At 45.8% G+C, this 21,680-nt stretch overlaps 1 protein-coding gene across 2 annotated transcripts; it reads right to left on the bottom strand.

The window, feature by feature from the left end:
* Positions 1-1,686: 1,686 nt before the first annotated feature.
* Positions 1,687-18,947, bottom strand: wdr41 (WD repeat domain 41). 2 transcript variants are annotated; one of them, XM_017687945.2, is made up of 14 exons: positions 18,788-18,947; positions 18,498-18,589; positions 16,470-16,585; positions 14,796-14,844; positions 14,001-14,129; positions 13,773-13,835; positions 12,397-12,508; positions 12,221-12,283; positions 10,253-10,354; positions 8,750-8,934; positions 7,724-7,845; positions 7,037-7,122; positions 4,743-4,879; positions 3,457-3,597 (listed from the first exon to the last, which is right to left on the bottom strand). In XM_017687945.2, exons 2-14 carry the CDS (start codon positions 18,543-18,545, stop codon positions 3,457-3,459), a joined length of 1,353 nt encoding a protein of 450 aa, XP_017543434.1. In that variant the 5' UTR covers positions 18,546-18,589; positions 18,788-18,947. The 2 variants fall into 2 exon arrangements, with proteins under 2 accessions (XP_037401734.1, XP_017543434.1); XM_037545837.1 differs by lacking the exon at positions 18,788-18,947 and having other exon boundaries at positions 1,687-3,597; positions 18,498-18,545.
* Between the last annotated feature and the right edge of the window lie 2,733 nt (positions 18,948-21,680).

The following is a 21,680-nucleotide window of genomic DNA, read 5'->3' as shown; positions in this document are numbered from 1 at the left end:
AAGCTGAGTTGAGCTCCACACTAGGAATCACTACACTCATCAAACTTGTGCCTCCATCTGAGGCTCTTCCTCTAAATTACTGCGCTGAGCATTTTCCGATAACGTAAAGTGGGATTTCTTTGCTCTTTGAGCTTCGAGGTGAGGCAGTTTGAGGTGAGGCCGAGTTCACTCAGCAGGTAAAAGTGGCCCACATCTGATCTTGCTCCTCTTGTGTGACTCAGGTGTGTGTCAGTGTGAACAGATAAACACTGAACCTGACTTTTTCAGTCCTGATCTGAGACGCTGTCGAATGTGGTACTAAAGTCCGATCCGATCTGAGGCAGTGCGACTCCGTCTAGACAGCCAGATCGGAATTCATGATACTTTCACATCAATCCAGCTTTACATTACATCATAATTTTACGCTGCTGAGACTCTCAGCCTCTCACACGTTTGTTTCATTGACAAAATGCTAGAGGAGACTCATCCAGAACCCTCTGTGTTCAAAGAGATTTCCATACGAGGCGGCAGGAGAACGAGGCGGCAGGAGAACGAGGCCGCAGCTTCATGAGCTTCACGACGGCTCCTGTGATGCTGGTGAAGATGAAGCTGATCCTCCAGGAGTGACTGGCGTTCGTTGGCGGGTGTGATTGTTTACCTCTGGATGCGGCTCAGTTTAGGAGCTGACCTGCTCAGACTGTCCCGTACGGGTCACGTGTAAAAGACACTGTAGTGGAGTTGGTGGGAAAATCAGACCGGGGCCACTTTTACCTGCTGGGTGATCTTAATCTAAAGTGAGGTGCCTGAACTGAAGCAGCTAGAATTCATTTAATGTCAACATCTTCCATGAAATAACTCATTTTTAAAGGGCCTTTGCTTTGAAGTAGAAACCTGTAGCCTGCAGAATCAAACGCCAACTTAATGAAGTAGCGGGACGACTCGGGCAGCCCTTTCATAGCTTTACACGCTCCCGTATCTCCGCAACCTTCTGCAGGTACAGCGGGGGTCCTGACAATGTTACGTTTATTACACCTTTCTGTGCTCGCATTTCCGCCAACTGACCGGACCGTCATGTTGGTTGTTTATTGTCTGCTTTGTTTATATTATTATTATTATTATTATTATTATTATTAGGGCTGTGGTGGGCAGGAGAGGTGTGTAACAGTACTGTAATTTAAACTTTTTTTTTTAGATGAAACTACTGTGAGTTGATCTGATTGTGGGGAACTTCACCACCAGAGGGCGCTTAAGGGTCCATTCCACCCTCTGGTCAGTACAGAGTGGGGATGTTGGACCCAGCTGTCCATTTCCTGCCCTACCTGGTGCCGGACATGTTCATTTTTGTTGAAGCCGGAAGTGAAAGTACGGGTCGTGTGTTTGTGCCAATCGCTGTATTTTTACACTGATCTTTAGGAGCGAGAACGGTAGTATTTGCAGAAATGTACATAAGCTATATTTTTAATAAACAACAACAATATTAAGGGCAGTAAAGGGGAGTGCTGACCTTGCCAGCCACAGCTGTTTTCTTGTTGTTTTTTTTCCCCTGTTTATTTGTTGTTGTCAGTTGTGTAAAACAAGCCCAGACTGTAAGTCCTGCTTCAGTTTTCATTTCCGTCTGTCGGAGAAGCCGCTGTTCCGGAGGAGCCGCTCCAGATTTTAAAGCGTTACCATGTTGTATTTGTGAAACACATTAAAAGAAACTTGCAATAACCTTTCCTCTCATGCACCTCCTCACCTTCAGCCTTTAATCCATGGCAGTAAACACTGTTTACCAGAGAGAGTCACTTTAAGTTCCAGTGAGACCACAATGTGCAAATGAGCGTTTTAAAGGGCCCATATTCAACACTTTCCTTCATGAGGTTCAACTTTTTTGCTCCAATTCATTTTTACACAATCACAGAATAAAACAGGCCATTTTTCTTACTGTGCCTTTAAAGCTGATGTATGTAAATGAGCTCTGTCTTGATTGGCTGGGTTAAACACACAACGTCAGCCTGAGTGGGCAGAGCTAAACGGCTGCAAGCTGGGTTTTCCAGATATGGGCCCTTTAAAATAAAAGCAATGTCTCAGAATCTTCCACACAATTTACAATCATTCTGTGCACAAGTCGACATGCAACTTCAAACAGTAAATTAAAATGACTACAAAAAAATGTGATTAATGCTTAAAAAAAGGACGATGACGAACCTTCTGTTCCAACACGGCCCAAAACATCTCAACGCCAGCCAAACCCGGGTGGGTAAGGCAGGAGTCGGATCCGGAGCTCAGGGTGGCCGCGAACATCTCTTAGTAAAGTCACTGATACAGGATCAGAAAGGTTCTGCTCCCAGTCCAGCCGATCATTCGAACCTCAAAGCTCTTTTCCACGATTCATACTTGCTCATATTGATCCTCACCACTGAACTTTCAGGGAAAATGTATTTCACAGCTGAACCCAAATGTAGTCGATCAGGCGAGACGCGGTTGACAGGTAACGTAACTGTAGACGTGCCCAGTCCGGTTTCTGATACGCCACGTTTTTCCAGAATGTGATATTCAGTGTATAAAGAATGTAAACATAAAGGCCGGCTGCACTGGCGGGTGGATAACAGGCACCCAGTCACCATGGAAGCTGAGATTAGAGATAAAATCTGGTACACAGACAAAATCCAGAAGAGTAAAACCCTGTAATGGTTGAGGCTGTTAATTAATAATTACATTAATTAATTAAATATATGAATCAGATATATAATTAACCTTCACTTCATAAAGACGGTAATACAGCCAAATATGTTGGTGTTGACCATTTTTATAGAATTAGTTTTACTTAAAACGAATTAAAAATGTAGAATGTAAAATAAAACGAATTTAAAAATGATCAAATTACAAAAACTAGAACGTAACAAATTCACTTCGGTGACCACTTCGGAAGCTAAACGCCATTAGCATTCATGCTAGCCCTCATAAAAAGTGAATTTTTGCCACACAGTATAAACGCTCCGTTTGATTTGGGAAGCTTTGGGAAGATCCGTTTAAAATAACGTCCAACTGGACCACAACAGCTAGAATCGTAAAGCCTTAGGAGCATCTAACTCGTCAAAGCGGAGCGTTTTCACTGTTTTTCCAGTCTTGGTCACTCAGGATTCAAAGTCCTGGGCAGCCCTGGAACTAAACTCTGCCGTTGTGCTGTAACCAACTGTATTAGCCACGTGGCACCAGAAGCAGCCTTGGAAACACCCAACGTGGGCAGGCCGAGTACATTTGGGTTTAACTGCTCATTCCTGGACCTCTCGCTTTAACGGGAGCACCGGGAACCAACCCTCAGTGGGTTTTTCGTTAATGGGCATGTGCGATGGTTCTTTGTTCTTTGCGGCGTTCTGGTAAATCAGTGTTCTGTACCTGTTGGTTTGGGACACAGGTAAGTGTGACGGCTGTTTCTGGGAGCTCCAGAACCAGGTGAAGTTAAAGGAGTTCTCGGGTTCCGGTCCACAGCGCCCTCTACAGGCCCTGCATCTCCTCCAGCTTCTGGAACAGTGCCAGACTGCGCAGCTGCGACTCTCGCTCTCCGTCCTTCCACGCGATGAGCAGGTGGTCAGCGGAGCAGGTGACCAAACCCTTCTCGCCGAAACTCGCAAACATCTGCAGTACAAAGACGTTCAGTGCTGGTCAGAAAACACGACCGAATCCATGTTTTTCATCATCGTAGAAGGATGTAAATCTAAAATCTCACGCTTAAAAGCCTGAAGGACACACACAGTGACAATGATGCAGGTGTTTAAACACTTTCTCCATCATTTCCATTAGAATCTCACCACTCGTGACACCTTGTGCTCTTTTAACTACAGCGGTCAACCAATTAAAATACTTGTTACTGATTGCATTTGTCTCATTTTCCATTTAAAACTGAGCAGATAAAATCTTCTCTGATCTTCTCTGGTGCATTTTTACCTTCAATAACTTCACATTACCGGATCATCGATGTATATATACACAGTCCACAGTATTTGGTTGATTGTAGCCTCTCATTAACACAGCTTGTGGATTACAGTGGCTACAGTGGAGGGTTCTGAGGGGAAATGGAGCTCCACCACCAAACTGCTGTATTTGTTAGTTTGCTGCTCACTGATTTCTCCACAGTTCTCCAGTGAGCGCCTGTCCAGCGTGGTGTGCTGAAGGTTCTGAAAGCTTCACTTTAAAAGCTGTATTTAAACGAGAGCTCTACAATCACAGGTTCTAACAGAACGGCATACAGCGCTGCAGCTCGACCTGCACCAGGGCCTAATTCAGCACATTAATGGATTAAGTTTGACCACTCCACCTCTGGCCAGTAGGGGCTGCAGTGAACCCCCCTCCCCGCTCCCCACTGAACTCCACCCAAGTTCAAAACTGAAATCTTCACTGAACTTCAGCTCATTTTGACGGTAAAAGATGGATCACTCTGGGTTTTGGCGTGTTCTCCTGCTTAGTATCAGCAGGCAGGCGATCGATTGGAAAGTCGAGGCGCATGTAGATCACATCCTTCACTCTGGCAGCTGCGTTAATTAAGCCGATGTTAAACGCATCGATATCGACACGTGTCTGACCGATCCATAACTCCTGCTCAGCTCACCATTTCTGATTCAGACACATCAGACACTTCATAATAGCATCTAATAAATACCTGATATCAGCAGCTTAGACAGAGTTTGGACTGCAACACGTTTAAGACCAAAATCAGAGTTTTGAACTGGGCACAGGAGACACCTTACACCTCCGACCCTTTAAAGATATGGCAGGACACGTACCTGAACAGCACCAGAGTGACCAATCAGATCGCCGATCAGCTCCAGAGAGCGGAGACCGCTAATGTCCAGAAGCTTCTTCATAGGAGCACCTGTCTGCTTACCAGACCGGCCGAAAGTGCCAAACATTCCAAAAAACCCTGACAGAGAGACACAGACCGAGAGCGAGAGAGAGAGACAGACAAAGAGAAACAGAGAGAGAAGTGGGAGGAGTTAAAAAAAAAGTTTGGTGGAGGGGGGATGATGATATGGGGCTGTTTTTCAGGGGTTGGTCTAGAACCCTTAGTTCCAGTGAAGGGAATCTTAAAGCTTTAGCACCAAGACATTCTGGACAATTCTACATTTCCCACTCTATGGAACAGTTTGGGGAAGAACCGGTTCTGTTCCAGCCTGACTGAGCCCCAGTGACCAAAGCAGCTCCACAAAGGCCTGTCCGGGTGAGTTTGGTGTGGAAGAACTTGACTGACCCTCACAGAGCCCTGACCTCAACTCCATCAAACACCTTTGTGATGATCTAGAACGGAGACTGTGAGCCAGACCTTCTCGTCCAACATCAGTGTCTGACCTCACAAATGCTCTTCTGGATGAACGGGCAGAAATTCCCTGCAGCGTTCACAGCGGAGTGAGCGGCTTTCCGCAGAGCACTCCGAGCTGCAGCGTTCACAGCGGAGTGAGCGGCTTTCCGCAGAGCACTCCGAGCTGCAGCGTTCACAGCGGAGTGAGCGGCTTTCCGCAGAGCACTCCGAGCTGCAGCGTTCACAGCGGAGTGAGCGGCTTTCCGCAGAGCACTCCGAGCTGCAGCGTTCACAGCGGAGTGAGCGGCTTTCCGCAGAGCACTCCGAGCTGCAGCGTTCACAGCGGAGTGAGCGGCTTTCCGCAGAGCACTCCGAGCTGCAGCGTTCACAGCGGAGTGAGCGGCTTTCCGCAGAGCACTCCGAGCTGCAGCGTTCACAGCGGAGTGAGCGGCTTTCCGCAGAGCACTCCGAGCTGCAGCGTTCACAGCGGAGTGAGCGGCTTTCCGCAGAGCACTCCGAGCTGCAGCGTTCACAGCGGAGTGAGCGGCTTTCCGCAGAGCACTCCGAGCTGCAGCGTTCACAGCGGAGTGAGCGGCTTTCCGCAGAGCACTCCGAGCTGCAGCGTTCACAGCGGAGTGAGCGGCTTTCCGCAGAGCACTCCGAGCTGCAGCGTTCACAGCGGAGTGAGCGGCTTTCCGCAGAGCACTCCGAGCTGCAGCGTTCACAGCGGAGTGAGCGGCTTTCCGCAGAGCACTCCGAGCTGCAGCGTTCACAGTGGACTGGCTGATTGATGAGAATACACATACAAGCACACGCCTTCCAGTCCACACGAGTGATGGATGTGAAGAGAGAACAGAGCCAACACCTGGATCAATCTCCGAGAAAGAGAGGAGAGCAGGAGGCAGGCGGGGGGGCGGGGGGGGGCGTTGGAACTAGAAGTGGACAATATGACTAAAATGCATTTCACACTATATTAGAAACTGATTCTCTGTGTGGGTGAATATCATAATATTACAGTACAGTCTATTCACCGGTCAGGCACAACATCACGACCACCTCGTTTCTCCACTCACTGTCCACTTTCTCAGTTCCACTTACTGTATAGCTGCAGTACTACAGTAATACTGACGTGGTGGTGGTGTCTTAGTGTGTGTTGTGCTGGTGCGAGTGGATCAGACACAGCAGTGCTACTGGAGTTGTTAAACACTGTGTCCACTCACTGTCCACTCTATTAGACACTCCTACCTCGTCGGGCCACCTTGTAGATGTAAAGTCAGAGACGACAGCTCATCTGCTGCTGCACAGTTTGTGTTGGTCATCTTCTAGTCCTTCATCAGTGGTCACAGGACGCCGCCCACAGGACGCCGCCCACAGGACGCCGCCCACAGGACGCCGCCCACAGGACGCTGCTGGCTGGATATTTTTGGTTGGTGGACTGTTCTCAGTCCAGCAGAACTGCTGTGTCTGATCCACTCAGACCAGCACAGCACACACTAACACACCACCACCACGTCAGTGTTACTGCAGTGCTGAGAATGACCCACCACCCAAACAGTACCTGCTCTGTGAGGGTCCATGGGGGTCCTGACCACTGAAGAACAGGGTAACAGAGTATCAGAGAATCAGATGGACTACAGTCTGTAACGAGTGCAGCTGTACTCTATATCGTTCAGCTTGTGAGGGTTATTAGACAATATTCAGGGTCTTTTATGAGTGAATCTCACTGGATTTAGGGAAGAAGGACAGAGAATCAAAGTCAAAAAGAGGCAGGTACTTTCTCACCTGAGGGGGCGGGCTCTGCAGGTAGGGGGAGGTCCTGTAGCTCCCAGATCCTCACACTGCCGTCCTCAGAGCACGACATCACCTGACTTCACACACCAGAGAGCACAAACACATCAGTCACTGGTTTAAAAAGAGCAGGTTCTGACTACATGACAGCAACACACACATATATCTAAACATTCTTAGACAATCCGGATTTTGCTTAATGTATCAGGTTTTGTTAGAAACTGAAAATCATCCCAAAGCATGTCAGTAGTAAATGAAATTCTCTATTTTTCTCAAAATAAAACAAGTGTTGATCAGTTTATATTTGTCTAAAGTCCATTTAGCTAAATAAAGTCTAAAGTCATTACCAGTCATCACATTTTCATCGAAGATTATGGGAAAGAATTCCGTCTAAACGATGTGATGAACTGTGTTTAATATGAACAGAGACCTGAACTAACAAGGTAAACAAGTACATTTAGACAAAACTTTGGTCTGTTTACAAATTTAGGTAAATATAACGATAAAAATTCTGCTTTAACATTTTACTTCATTAAGCAAAACTTCAAGAGCACAGATCACAGACCCTGTCATTACTGAAACATGTAAATTTACATCGATATATATACACTGACATATGACAACTCAAAATCAAGTATAATAATATATTATTAATAATAATAAAGTATAATAACTGCTTACCCGTTGTCCAGCAACATGGTGTGCAAAACATCAGAGTCGTGAGCGATCTTCCTGTACGCCACCACCGTCTTCATCACAGCGTTATACACATACAGGCCACTGCCTACTGCTGCAACCACCAGCTAGGACAGAAATTACTTAAAATCATAAATCATTTCAAAATATTTTCTACCGTAATCATGAGCCCATAACCAGAAACAGGAGCTGCTGAAACTTTAACATAAAGCTGCACTATGTAACTTTTAGGGATTTGGAGACCCCTCTGGTGGGAATGTGTAACTACTAGCTTTTTCGTTTATCACAACAAAATCTTAGATTTTAATGAAACAGCTAGAAAAGAAAAACGTTTAAAAATGACTTTCCTCTTCTTGACAAATTTTAAATAAAAAAAATCAATGGAAAAATCAAAGTCACTCTAAATTCAATAAAAGACAAGATACAGAATCTGGGAGATGCGATTTGAATGAACCAAGCCCAGTCTGTCGTGTTACTTGGCAACCCCAGCTCACTGGTAAAGGAGGACACTGCTGGGAAGAAGAACTGCGTTTGGCCATTATTCTCTAAAAAATGAAATAAAATGTTTAGTGAACGTTTGTGTGTTTAATCGCATTCTGTCAGGGATTTATTAAGGCAGCGAGCAACTTGGGGTCGTGGGCAGTGTGAACAGTACAGCGACGGTCTGCTGTCTCTATGAAATAAAGCAGGAGGAGCAACGAGCAGCAAATCAGAGCGGGAGGAGACTCTCAGGGAGCGGATAACACTAAGCCTGGCGGAAATACATACAAGTCACAGGGCCTCTTGCTCACTGGGTCTACGGCTGGATCTGGAGTGCAGTGAATATTTGGGTCAACTTTCTCTTCTGATCTCTCTGACCACTCATGCTTTACATGGGCTCAGGAAACAGGGGGGGAGCTAAAGGCCAATGGAAAGAGCAGGTATCCTTATTCGACGACTCTTTCCTGCACAGAAAGTAGCTCAGGCTCCAGTTCGGCAAGCGACAGACACTCATCACACCTACCAACCCACCTCTCCGTCTGTGGCCAGGTGCTGAATGGACATATCGGTCTGTTTCTGCTGGCCCACTCGGATCTCTGGTTGGGCATCTCCTGCTTGCTCCTCCCACAGAATGAACTCATAAGCCTGGATCGTCCAATCCACGGCATCCCAGAGGATGAGTTCACCGTTATGAGAGCCGCTAGCGAACAGGCCGTCTGAGAACACAGAGCAGAAGAAGACTCGTCACATCTAATCAAACTGCGCAAAACGCACCAGCTTTTAAAATAAATACAGCATCTCAACACGATAAGCGAAGCCACGCAGCGCCACGCAGCGACACGCACCGCCACGCAGCGCCACGCACCGCCACGCAGCGCCACGCACCGCCACGCAGCGCCACCGAGGCCTGTACGAGTGTCATGGCTTTCCTGGGCAGTCGTGGGCTGGAGGTCAGGGAACCGGCCCTGTGACAGGAAGGTTGCCGGTTCGATCCCCAGAGCCGACAGCACATTTAGCAGGACACCTAACCCCCAAATGCTCCCCGGGCGCTGCGGATAGGGCTGCCCACCGCTCCGGGCAAGTGTGCTCACTGCCCCTAGTGTGTGTGTGTGTGTGTGTATTCACTTCACTGATGGGTTAAATGCAGAGGTGAAATTTCCCCGTTGTGGGACTAATAAGGGTCTTAAGCATCACGGTGTGTATCTACACTCACTGTCCAGACTAGATACGTACAGATACAGATGCAATCAGTAGTTCCGCGACTCGCGGGCAGGAACAGCACTACGCTGAAAAAAGACACCTCAGCAACTGAAAGCATCTCTAATATTTCTCATTACACAGCTTGTAAGAATATTCAATAAGATAGTGAATATAATTTCACTTATTTCCAGAAATAATGCTCAAAACCGGTCAAATGAACTGCCAACGAAACGAGACTCATCAGATAAAATGACTTAATTAAAGAACGTCTCAATATATTCTCACAAAAACTTCCCAGTGAGAAACATTCGATGAACTGACTACATTCACGTCTTTACTTGCTAAGCTTTCTGCAGCGAAGGCTTTGTGGGGACGGGCAGATGTAATATTTGGTTGAAGTGGTGGGTTCAGGCATTAATAATCAATAGGACTAATAATCAATAAGACCAGAATATCCACTTTTCCAGGCTTCAACAAAGTAATGTGGCAGACTGTAGGCATCGCTCTATTGATTGATTGATTTATTAATAATCCCGTATATTGTTCAGCTTTGTGAAGGACCGAGTTTACACTGCCTCTTATTTTTATTAGTATTATATTTATTGTCTATAAAGTAATAAAGTGGAAGTGCCTTTGCTGCTGTGACAGATTTCCCCCGTTTCCCTGGGACTAATAAGGGATTATCTTGTCTATGACGTGGTGGTTTGGCTGCTTCTGACTGGTCTAACTATCTGAGCACTTGGAGGAACTAAATTGTCGCCGGTTTCGTGCCACTATAACTTGTTACTGTGGTCGTTTTTCCATACAGCTCTCGTCTGTGTCAGGCAGCCTCACCGTTGATGCTGATGAGCGCTCTGATGGTGTCCTGGTGGTCAGCGAGGTGGCGAATGGCCAAGACTGACATCTCCACTTCAGACAGGTTTAACTTAAAAATAACTGAAGCAGCAAACAACAATTTTCACAGATAAAACACAGTAAACATTTTCAAATCTAACAATAACAATAATAATAATAATAATAATAATAATAAAATTTATATAGTGCCTTTCACAAACCCAAGGATGCTTCACATCATAAAAAAATATTTAGACTACAGAGAGGAAAAAAGGAAGGATTTTAGCAGAGATTTGAAGGAAGACAGAGAAGAGTGGTAGGCAGAGAATTCCAGAGAATTCCAGTGCATCCGAGTCACTTGGACAAAGTTTTGTGTCATCAAAACAAAACAAATCGCACGTTTTTCGTTATCACAATGCAAGTTTCCACGATAACGATCAGCTGGTGCTGACAGGGCGGATCAAACTGCCTCACACGTGGAGCATCACAGTGACAGAACCGGTTGCTGAAGTCCAACATGCTGTGCCTCACATTGGCAGCGGTCAAGGACAAGGACACAAACGGTCCAGACACATTCAATGGAAACAGCTATGAATATTCCCAAAAACGATAATGGTGTATAACATGACTCTAACCAGCATGCATTGCACCCAGCCGGGTGTCAGTCGTCCCCAAGTCAGACAAGCCTGGTGCCTGTTCAAAGTGGACTGGATGCATATTAGTCAACTCCCGGCGCAAACGCATAGCGCAGCTTCACTGACCTCCACTAACCTACACACAAAACCGCTCCACCTGCTTTTGTCCAAGGAAAACGTTTTGGCTTTCAAGTCATGTTAAAATCAATCTGGCTTCAATGTCATTTTGCCTGAGGTTTTGTGGCATATAATGACATATAATGACATATAATGACATGTAATGACATATAATGACATGTAATGACATATAATGACAATGTTGGTGTGTATAAACTTTTCTAAGACTTGTTAGAATATTATATATTATATATTAATCAATAAGGCACCTTCACCCCATGTCTAAGTATCTGTGTCTGACTATAAGAATTCATTTGACTTTTCCAAAGAAAGGTTTATTTGGATGGTGTACATCACTAACTGCTGTCCCTGGTGTACTACTGGCTAGGATCTGACGCCCTCACAGCACTTCCCGGTCGGGGAAGCCTTCCGTTTCTGAGGGAAGTCGTGGGCTGGAGGTCAGGGAACTGGCCCTGTGACCAGAAGGTCACCAGTTTGATCTCCTGAGCCGACAGTCCATGACTGAGGTGTCTTTGAGCAAGACACCTGACCCCCACCTGCTCCCCGGGCGCCGTGGATAGGGCTGCCCACCGCTCCAAGTGTGCTCCCTGCTCCCTAGTGTGTGTGTGCGCTCACTAGTGTGTATGTGGTGTTTCACTTCATGGATGGGTTAAATGAGGAGGAGAAATTTCCCCGTTGTGGGAACTTCTTCTTCTTCTTCTGGCTGCTCCCTTTAGGGGTCGCCACAGCGGATCATCTGCCTCCATCTTGCTCTATCCACTGCCTCCTCTACTTTCACACCAACCATCTCCATGTCCACCTTCACTACATCCATAAACCTTCTCTGAGGTCTACCTCTTCTCCTTCTACCCGGCAGCTCCATCTCCAACATTCTTTGCCCAATATAGCCACTATTCCTCCTCAACACATGTCCAAACCATCTCAACCTGGCCTCTCTGGCTTTATCTCCAAACTGCTCCACCTTCACTGTCCCTCTGATCTGCTCATTTCTAATCTTGTCCAGCCTCGTCACTCCCAACGAAAATCTCAGCATCTTCATCTCCGCCACCTCCAGCTCAGCCTCCTGTCTTTTAGACAGAGCCACAGTGCCACAGTCTCCAAACCGTCCCATTGAGGGAACAATGAAGGATCATTTATTAATATTATGTCCATGTCCCTGTAAAATAATGAGATCAAAGTGTCTGACGTCACATACCAATCTCTTTGTCCATGGCAGCAGCAATGTAGTTTCTGGGTAACTCCACCATCGCAGTGATGCCTACAGTCGGACAGACAGACAGACAGACAGATGAGCAGAGCTTGGTGTTCGCCATGCTCTGATACACCTCATCAGCTGATGATGAATCTGTTCAGGAGCTGAATGACGAGAACCTGCATCTCTGTGGTGAACGCTTTTACACTGCAGCTGAAAGTCTCTGCTCCACACGCACAGCTCGTTACCACCCGAGAGCCACACGTCCACGCCGCTCAACACCAGCAGACACTGCGAAAGAGAGAAAGGCGCATCAGTCCCTGCACGTCCGCAACAGGCGTATAGAACCGTTCCACACCTCAGACGTTTAGGCTTTGCTCACACAGCAGGTAAAAGTGGCCCAAATCAGACCTTTTTCCTCATGTGTGACTCAGAGGAGTGTCTGCGTTTCCGTGTGAACAGATAAACAGAGACGCTGCTTCTACTAAAGCAGACATCCCAAGTCTCCCGGAAGTTTTTTCGTGATCGGGAAAAAAAGGTCTGTGTCGCCTACGTGTGCGTTTGTGTGCGCTCTTGGCTGCTCGTTCTAGATTCCAGGAGATTTTATCTGGCTTGTGGGCATCAGGGAGCCGCTATGTATAATCGTATAATATGCGGGTGACTCCCAGAGCTTCCGGGACACTTGGGATGTCTGCTAAAGCAACAACGATGTGTGCAGATCACTCAAGCGTCAGAGCCTGAAGCTATGTTTGTTTGAGTGGTTTGTCAGCTGGCGATGATGAGAGGAAAACGCGTCTGTGGGGTTAATAAAGGAATAAACTGTCATGCCGAGTTAGAGAACCTCTGTGCTGCTGACCGACGTTACAGCGAATGCAGTTTGTGCTTTAAAGTTGCTGCTACAGCCGCTTTAATGTTCTCCCTCAAAAACGATCCGCGACTGAGAGCCAGCGCTCAGTGGGGAGTAGATATTCAGTGGTTCCACCTCATATGGTGCCTGAGCCACCAGTATGTAGCTACTGCACTATTTAAGGTGGAACGGGAGAATTCAAACAAGAAGCGACTTCAGCCTCGCAACTTTTTAGTGTTTGACAGTTTCTCGTTGCAGATTAAACGTTACCAGGAAACCAGCTGGATCGATTAGAAATGCAGACAAGAAACCGTCTCCAGGGGCACTACAGCGGATCCTGATGACGTGGCGCCCCCTGCAGGTCAGTCACTGTCCGAAAGGCAACAGAGAAACTTGTTTTGCCCAGTGCTTACACACTCCTGTTTTTTTGGTGAAAGTATTAGGAAACCCAGTTTGCATCGAAAGAGGAGCATTTTGCCAAATACACCGGCCATTCTGTGGAAAACCTTTCCCATATATGGGAAATGCGTCTACCGCGGCTGCACAAGAGCAAATGAACCTACATAGATTCTAGGCTTTAAAATACCCGCCACTCATCTGTGGATCAAGTCAGATTGTGGTTGCTTATCCGATGACTCTAATCTCACACCACACCTCTTCACAGTACAGCAAAACACAGCGGACTGCAGAGCAGATCATACACCCTACCCTCGCAGACGACTGTAGATCGGATACGGTCTGCACTCTGTTTCCTGTGTCTGGATCCCACAGCTACACCGCTATTAAGGAACACACACTGGCAGCTTTACAACAATTCAGAAACCTCACTGACTGCACACACGAGCCTGGCTGGGAAGAACACATGACCAGACTGACGCATCTCAGTTCACAGCTGCACTTAAAGACCCCCAACACCGTGTGCGAGCATGAGGATACACTCAGCGTGCGGTCGGATGAAGCCGTTATCAGCCCCGTGTGGGGTTTCCCTCCTCTGATGAAGGTGTAAGACGTCATGGCCGTGATCTGCTGCGTATGACCTCGTAACTCCACCAGCCGCTCTCCAGTCTGAAACACACAGAGTTCACATCACGTGCAGCTGAAAAACAGAGCTACACCTCTAGAACTACACCCATCTCGCCTCCTGCGGTGGTTTATCAGGTTAAAGACTGTAACTCCCCCTCCGATGATGGGCAAGGCATGCTGGGCATATTATGTCTAACATCTTAACGAAGTCCTGGGGCCAGAAAATTCTTAAGTCTGAGATCATCTCTCTTGTTTTGGTGTCATGTTAACTTCAGTACCTACTGAATGTTGGACAGTAGCTATTCCAGACTAACAGCTCCTCCCTTCATGACCTCATCATTAACTCCAGATCAGAAAACAGCGTCACACAAACATCCTGACTGGACTAAACCTCCTGAATCCTGTCCTAACTTTAGGATGAACCCCAGCAGGGTCCTGACTTCTGTTTAAGGCCCGTTTCTCTGGTTCTGAGGCGGCTGAGTCAGGCGGCGTAGTTCACTACCAGCATAACGCCCCCCCCCCCCATATCAGGACCACTGAGATTTAAATAACACATGTTTTTCTGTACACTTGGCACACAGACCCAACACACACACAGACCCAACACACACACAGACCCAACACACACACACACACACAGACCCAACACACACACAGACCCAACACACACACACACACACAGAGTGTACAAAGACAAAAATCTCCCACCTCAACATTCCACACCAGCACCATCCCATCATCCCCAGCAGACGCAAGCCTGAAAATCAAGCACAAACAACTTTTGATGAAATTCTGATATTAAACAGATGATTTGCTCCTCATCTCTGGAACTCTCCGCCTGGGCAGGCCAGACAGTCCGATTCCCTCCACGCATTCAAATCTAATCATAAAACAAATCTATATTTCCTCTCACCTGCACCCTAAACTACTCCATTAGATCTTCCGCATGTCCCCCTAGCGGTGTCTGTCTCCACTACTGTGTCTTCTTGTTTGTTTTTGGTGTTATTATAATAAAAATAGACACACACACAACGTCTGAGCTGCTTATCCTTCTGGGTTGCGGGGGGAACTGGAGCCTATCCCGGCTGTCACTGGGTGGAAGGCAGGAAACCCCTCACCCCTTTATCTCAACAAAAGCTGGGACTCCCCACCCCTAGACGTGAAGGTTCCGAACAGAAGGCTAAGGGCCAAGTGGGAGGGGCAAGGCGTGAAGTGGGACTGGGCCTTACTTTGCTCCGCTTTAAGCTTCAGCTCAGCTATAGGTGCTTTTCTCGCATCTCCAGCAGGAAACTTTTCCGCAACAGTAGAGCAGTTTCGGGTAAAACGTCTCTGAGCGTTTGACTTCTTACGAGGCAGAAGTCGCTTCTCATTCACCAGCTTCTTGTTCTAATTTTCCCGTTACACTTTAAATGGTGCCTGAGGCGCCTGAATGGACCTGCTGCAGCATTTAAGGTGGAACGGGACAATTTGAACATGAAACTGACTTCAACTTCTCTCTGTGATTAAATACAGAAGTCCATTCATCTCCAGATTATCGACGTCCGTCTTAAATCTCTCTCTCTACCGTTTCGTAGCTACTAGCTGGGCGAGACTGTTGTCTGTGTTGCTATGGTGACCAGCCGTCTGCGCTGATCTTCAGGGTTAAAGGGTGAATCAGCAGTTCTACATTAACTCCAGCGTTTAAGACCATTTGCTGTTAAACTGAGTTGAAGGATCAGCAGTTGAGTTGGAATGCCTTGAGATCAGCTTGTTTGAGACACAGCAGTACCACGTAATTTTGCTGTTAATTGGAAGTCATTTGTGTCCTTGACATGTTACTGTGAACTCCTGTATTTCCACGATGACTTTCTCCTCCCTTACACAAGCTGTCTGATATCTAACCTCCTCTCAAATATCTGAACTAGCACTGAAAACTTCTGCTATTAGTGCGATTTTAAGTGAGCTGGTCTGGGCGGCACTAGAATTGAAGCCGGGCGTGGAATCCGTTCCTGTCTGCTCTACTGAGCTTCCCATTACTTTCACAAACACCAAGCCAGACAGGAGATTCACTCACACAAACCATTACAGCTGGGCCAGGTTTTAATGCATCTCGGGTTTGGAGTCGGGGGCGGCGGGGGGCGGCGGGGGGCTGCAGGACAGAGGTGATGGGTGTTATGTGAGGGGTAGAAGCGAGCAGGGGGTTCACACAAACACATACGCGCTCTAAAGCTCTCTCCGGCTCTGATGATTAAGCTCTTGTCACGCTCTGTAAGTTTGCTTTTGGAGAGGATCTAGCTCAGGCTTAGCTGTCAATCACATGGTCGGCTGGGCTGGCGAGCGAGCGAGGGAGAGCGAGAGCAGGGGAGAGAGAGAGAGAGAGAAATGGAGGAGAGGATTGCTTACCTGAAGTCATCAATCTGCACCAGAAATCGAACAATGTCAAAATGTCCTTTCAGCACCTGCAACTCCGTGAAACAGTTTTTGGGCTGTTCCTCCCCGATGCACAGCGCCGCGCTCTTCTGCAGCCGCACAGACAACACACAACGCACAGACTGATCAGAGGTGCGGAGGGGCTTCAATCACCGGCCCACCCGCTGAAATCACCGCGGCAGGCCTGGCCGGGTCAGCTTAGCTAGCCCTCTTACACACAGCCTGACGCAGGCCTGGGTGACATCGACATGATCAGCACAACATGCTTAAACATCTGGTTTAAAAATGGACATTTTCAATTATAGCAATTGATAATAACCCCCAAGGCTGCGGCTTCAAGCTGCTTTCTGCTCTCTTCTTAGTTTATGTGCTTTTTAAACAATAACTGTTTATGGAAAATCCTTCAAACGTGCAGCAGGACAGTCAAAGTCCTGCCCTGAACCCCATCGCAGGACCTTGAACGGTCAGTTCATGTGCAAAAACCCTCAAACGCAGCCAAATTAAAACACTTTTACAAAACAGTGTGGGCCAAAATTCCTCCCCCGTAATATAACAGACTCACTCAGAGGCATCAAATTTGTCTGACTGCAGCTGTTACTGCCGAAGGTGCCACGACCAGTTACAAGGTCTGGGAGGCAATTACTTTTTCACATGAATGGTTTTGAATAAATCTTTATCTTCAATAATTGGAACAATCATTTAAAAGCTGCATTTTGTGTTTACTCACACTGTATTTATCTTATATTAAAATTAACTGGATGATCTGAAACGTTTAAGTGTGACAAATTAGGGGGGCAAATACTTTTTCACAGCACCGTATTAAGTAATAGAACACTGAGACGACTTCACTTGTCGTTTTAACAGATGTTACTGCAGACGTGTGCACTGATGAGCTCCTTCTGGTTCGTGACGATTTAATAGCTCCACTTTCTGAAGAAACTACAGACTCCAGGTTCTTTCAGTCCCGCTCCCGCCCGCCAGTTCCATCAAGGCGAGCTGTCGTCCAATATCTGACCGTCTCGGTGGGCTATGAGAATCTGCGTTTTTGTAAACCAGTTCGGTTGTGCTTTTGTTTTCGATCGAGCTTCTAAAGTAAGATACGATGTAAACATGCCGTTCCATTGGCTTCCAAAGGGCACAGAGCTCCATCTGGCTTCAGGCCGCGAAACGTTCTTGTGCAACTACAAGCAAAAGCAGTTCCAGTCGTGTGGTTATTGTGTGGACACGGTTTCCGGGTCAGCTTTCAAACTCGTGATCTCCCACCAATGAGAGGACAGACAGTTGTGCCACTGAAGAAGCCAATAGGAGTCTGTTTAAATACATTCCAGCAACGCTGAACACAGAACAGCGCGATTATCATGAACCACGGACACGAATTTGGACTGTTCCTTTAACCTTTTCACATTCATAGCTTAGAATAAGCTCGTTTCTCATCCGGGGGTTTCCTCAGCAGTCAGTCAGATGTTTCTACTTCACTCTGCTTTTAGTCTTTTCACTGGTGAATGACTTGATTACTATAAAAATAATGACTGGCCAAAATAATTTCGTTTCTGGAAATTTTGAATTTGAATCTCAAAATAATAACTTACTGTGTCAAAACGGCGGCTTGGTCTAAAAATGTTGAGTTCGTATGTCAAACAATGACATGTTGAAATAATATCTCAAAATAATGACTTGCTGTGTCAAAACAATGACTTGATTTCTGGATATTTTGAATTATTATGTCAAAATGATGACTTGCTGTATCAAAATTGTGCCTTTCTAGAGTTTCTAGATATTCCGGGTATGTCAAAATGATGACGTTGAGTTAATGACTTATTTTCTGGAAGCTTTGATGTAGTCTCAATAAGTATGTCATAATGACATTTTAATTACTATCCCAAAATAATGATTTACTATATGAAAAGAATGACTCGGCAGAATCCCACAGTACTGCGTTAAAGAATGATCACATGGCTAAAACCCCTTGTCTAGAACCTTCTCCAGAGGTTCTGCACCCACCTCGACTGCGCCTTGAGCGCCGCGACCCCCGAGAATCCATCGCAGCATGGCTGGGGGTCTCGACTCGGAGGGAAAGGGGCGGAATCTGAACCCTACGGGAACAAACACAGCCAGACATTAACGCGCCGAGTGTGTCTCTGGAAATGTCTCCAGCTTCTTATTCGAACTTCCCGTTCCACCTTAAACGGGCCAGCGCTTACTATAAGAACGCCTCAGGCGCCAGAATGTAACCGCACCATTTAAGGTGGACCGGAAAATTCGAACAAGATGCGACTTCAGTGGATCCGTACCTGAGCTTCCAGCGCCTGTCCTTAAATATAATGACCTATGACTGAACCGCGGCCATAGTCCAGCTTTTAAAGCGCGTTTTATCCGCTAAACCCGAGCAGAGCAGCGGGAGAGGCCGAGCAGAGCTCCGGGGAGAGAGGCCGAGCAGAGCTCCGGGGAGAGGGGCCGAGCAGAGCGGCGGGGAGAGGCCGAGCAGAGCTCCGGGGGGAGAGGCCGAGCAGAGCGGGGAGAGGGGCCGAGCAGAGCTCCGGGGGGAGAGGCCGAGCAGAGCGGCGGGGAGAGGCCGAGCAGAGCGGCGGGGAGAGGCCGAGCAGAGCTCCGGGGGGAGAGGCCGAGCAGAGCTCCGGGGAGAGGGGCCGAGCAGAGCTCCGGGGAGAGGGGCCGAGCAGAGCGGCGGGGAGAGGCCGAGCAGAGCTCCGGGGGGAGAGGCCGAGCAGAGCTCCGGGGAGAGGGGCCGAGCAGAGCTCCGGGGAGAGGGGCCGAGCAGAGCGGCGGGGAGAGGCCGAGCAGAGCTCCGGGGGGAGAGGCCGAGCAGAGCTCCGGGGAGAGGGGCCGAGCAGAGCGGCGGGGAGAGGCCGAGCAGAGCTCCGGGGGGAGAGGCCGAGCAGAGCGGCGGGGAGAGGCCGAGCAGAGCTCCGGGGGGAGAGGCCGAGCAGAGCGGCGGGGAGAGGCCGAGCAGAGCTCCGGGGGGAGAGGCCGAGCAGAGCGGCGGGGAGAGAGGGCGAGTTAGCGCCGAGCTAACGCGGCTACTCGGCACAACAAACCGCGCTCATGTGACCAACTACGGCGGCTTAGAGCGGACAGCCGAGTCCGAGCAGCGGCGCGTTTCTGCGGCCGTGGGGGTTACTGTATCAAAATAATGACTTACTGTATCAAAATAATGACTTACTGTATCAAAATAATGACTTTACTGTATCAAAATAATGACTTACTGTATCAAAATAATGACTTACTGTATCAAAATATTACTGTATCAAAATAATGACTTACTGTATCAAAATATGACTTACTGTATCAAAATAATGACTTACTGTATCAAAATATGACTTACTGTATCAAAATAATGACTTACTGTATCAAAATAATGACTTACTGTATCAAAATATTACTGTATCAAAATAATGACTTACTGTATCAAAATATGACTTACTGTATCAAAATAATGACTTACTGTATCAAAATATGACTTACTGTATCAAAATAATGACTTACTGTATCAAAATATGACTTACTGTATCAAAATAATGACTTACTGTATCAAAATAATGACTTACTGTATCAAAATATTACTGTATCAAAATATTACTGTATCAAAATAATGACTTACTGTATCAAAATATGACTTACTGTATCAAAATATTACTGTATCAAAATAATGACTTACTGTATCAAAATATGACTTACTGTATCAAAATATTACTGTATCAAAATATTACTGTATCAAAATAATGACTTACTGTATCAAAATATGACTTACTGTATCAAAATATTACTGTATCAAAATAATGACTTACTGTATCAAAATATGACTTACTGTATCAAAATATTACTGTATCAAAATAACGACTTACTGTATCAAAATAATGACTTACTGTATCAAAATAATGACTTACTGTATCAAAATATGACTTACTGTATCAAAATATTACTGTATCAAAATAACGACTTACTGTATCAAAATAATGACTTACTGTATCAAAATAATGACTTACTGTATCAAAATATGACTTACTGTATCAAAATATTACTGTATCAAAATAATGACTTACTGTATCAAAATATGACTTACTGTATTAAAATATTACTGTATCAAAATAACGACTTACTGTATCAAAATAACGACTTACTGTATCAAAATATGACTTACTGTATCAAAATATTACTGTATCAAAATAACGACTTACTGTATCAAAATAATGACTTACTGTATCAAAATAACGACTTACTGTATCGAAATTGTCACTTATTTTATAGAAAATCTTAATTACTATCTCAAAACAACGACGTATTCTGTCAGAACGATGACTTATTGACTAGAAATGTTTATTTCTTGATGCCTTATGTGTCGAAAAAAATGACCTATTTTCAAACAATGAGTAATAAAAAAAACTCAAAACAATGCTTTACTTTATTAAAATACTGACACCTTTCTTAAAATTTTGAATCAGATTTGAAAAATTAGTTATGCATCAAAATAATGATTTATTTTCTATTTTGAAAATTTGAATTAGTATCTCATAATAACGACTTACCCTGTCAAAATAATGACATTCTGGACATTTTTAATACACGTCTAAGAAAAATGACTTGAAATGTCAAAATAATGACTTATTTTCTCAGAATCTTCACTTACGGTCTCCTACTACTAATATCTTACTCTGTCAAAATATGACGATTTCTAGACACTTTCCATTCATAGCTCGAATGGATGACTCGCTGTGATGAAATAATGACTTACTTTCTCAGACTCAACTGAGACTCACACGAGCTTTCATGCATCTTCATATCCATAAAAGAAGCTAGTGAATGATTCATTAATAATTCATCATTTGTACTATTAATCTACCAAACCTGCCAAATAGAGACGTTCCTGGATTTGCAGTAAAGTCAAATAAGTATAAGCTTTTTGTCTGCAGCATTTTCTGCAGGTCATTAAAACACTGCTTTATATAAATATATAAACATATTCAAATACCGAGAAGCTGCCTGGTAAAGCTCATGAAGAAGGCCAGGGCATTGCTTCACTGTATCAGCTGAAAATCTGCTTTACAGTGAATAAACAGTGAATAAACAGTGAATAAACAGCGAATAAACAGTGAATAAACTGTGAATAAACAGCGAATAAACAGCGAATAAACTGTGAATAAACAGCGAATAAACAGTGAATAAACTGTG

Source organism: Pygocentrus nattereri, chromosome 16 (genome assembly GCF_015220715.1).
Source record: "Pygocentrus nattereri isolate fPygNat1 chromosome 16, fPygNat1.pri, whole genome shotgun sequence".
In the NCBI taxonomy this organism is placed as follows: domain Eukaryota; kingdom Metazoa; phylum Chordata; class Actinopteri; order Characiformes; family Serrasalmidae; genus Pygocentrus; species Pygocentrus nattereri.
This window is presented reverse-complemented; position numbering and strand designations above follow the sequence as displayed.

Bases quoted from the DNA above. Each gene is read 5' to 3' on its own strand.
- wdr41 (XM_017687945.2), bottom strand. From the start codon at position 18,545: ATGCTGCGATGGATTCTCGGGGGTCGCGGCGCTCAAGGCGCAGTCGAG. The intron at 13,836-14,000 runs GTATCCTCATGC...ATAGCGGTGTAG, and splicing joins CATCCGACCGCACGCTGAGT to CTGTGGGATCCAGACACAGG. The intron at 12,509-13,772 runs GTAGGGTGTATG...TCTCTTTCGCAG, and splicing joins ATCTACAGTCGTCTGCGAGG to TGTCTGCTGGTGTTGAGCGG.